Raw genomic sequence first — 1312 nt, 5'->3', positions numbered from 1 at the left:
TCCCCTTCGCTCACCTCATTAGCTCCTATGTCACCTCCTCCCCTGACCACCGAGACAAAGTTCCTTTCCCTCCACAGTGTCCCTGCATACCTGATTTTAGTTCCTTATGAGCAGTTGCACTCCCCCAAATGCTTTGTGTTTCCTGCAGGGAACATACACTCTAAAATCTTCTGGCTTCTGTATTTGTTTCCTTGTGCGTTATCTCCCCTGCCTCCCCTCTCCTGCCCCCAAACACGGGTGGCTCCAATCACCTGGTCCAGGGCTGCGTCCTCAGCTCCCAGCCCCGCGCTGGCACTGAGGCTGCTCAGCAAACATCAGCATGCTGACTGGCATTTGTCCCCTCCCTCCCCTGTGGCTTTCCTTAGCGGTTGGCTCAGGTCACACCCAGCACAGGTCCCAACAGGTCCAGGAGGAGGGGTCCACGACTTACTCATAAAACTCTGCTGCCGGCGTGAACTTGTACTTGGAGTACTTGGTGTGGTTGCCCAGCACCGAGGCGTTGAGCAGCTTGGGGTCGGTGCAGTTGGGGCTGTTCCAGGCGTGGCCACAGTTAGTCCAGGGCAGGTTGAGGGTGAACGAGGAGAAGAGGTAGTAGAGTGACCAGGCGATGATGACATTGTAGTAGAAGCCCACGTAGAGGGCGATCAGGATTACCGCGTAGCCGACTCCTGGGCGGGACGGAGAAGTCAGCAGGTCTTCCCCGCAGCCTCTCTTATTCTCTAGCAGATCGTCAGAGCCCCACACCCATTCCCTGGGCACTCACCACTCCTGGCCTGAGGGCTCTCTCTTCTCACTGGGGGCCCCTCTGCCCACTCATCAGATAGTGACCTAGTGTTCCCAGGGAGCAGCTGTGTTAGGGAGAGCGGGTATAAATATTGCAGCTCCCTCCTTCCTCCAGCAGGAACCTAACTCCACCTAACTCTGCTGGTGTCTCACACTCTCAGCAGCCGGATTGAGTTGCTCGCCCCTGGGGGAACTGACTTCATGACCTACCCTCTCTTGGCTGCCTCCTGCTCCCTATCGCTTTCTGGGATCACCCCCCCCCCCAAATTCCTTGCACTCCGCATTCTCCTACCAGCACCTGGTTCCCAGAGAACCCCTACCAAGCACTCTCCTATCAGAACTTCAGCCCAATGCATTTTCTGGGCCCTGCTCACATCCACCTGCTTCATGTGTCAGTATCATGTTCCTGGATGCTGCAGAAGCTCCTTTAGGGCCAATGTATGGTTTTTGCTTAGAGTAGAGACACACACACACACACACATACACATATACACACATACACACACACACATATACATGTAGTAGTTTT

General features: G+C 55.2%; 1 protein-coding gene across 1 annotated transcript in view; it reads right to left on the bottom strand.

The window, feature by feature from the left end:
- The window catches only part of SLC6A2 (solute carrier family 6 member 2), a 42834-nt gene that overhangs the window by 26395 nt on the left and 15127 nt on the right, over positions 1 to 1312 (bottom strand). The window contains exon 4 of the mRNA XM_003792547.1: positions 431 to 668. Within this exon, the coding sequence (XP_003792595.1) occupies positions 431 to 668 (238 nt within the window). The remainder of the gene's footprint in view (positions 1 to 430; positions 669 to 1312) is intronic.

Source organism: Otolemur garnettii, unplaced genomic scaffold, assembly GCF_000181295.1.
Source record: "Otolemur garnettii isolate 467f Iridium unplaced genomic scaffold, OtoGar3 scaffold00058, whole genome shotgun sequence".
NCBI lineage: Eukaryota > Metazoa > Chordata > Mammalia > Primates > Galagidae > Otolemur > Otolemur garnettii.
The sequence above is the reverse complement of the archived record's forward strand: the minus strand, read 5'-3'. Positions and strand labels throughout refer to the sequence as shown.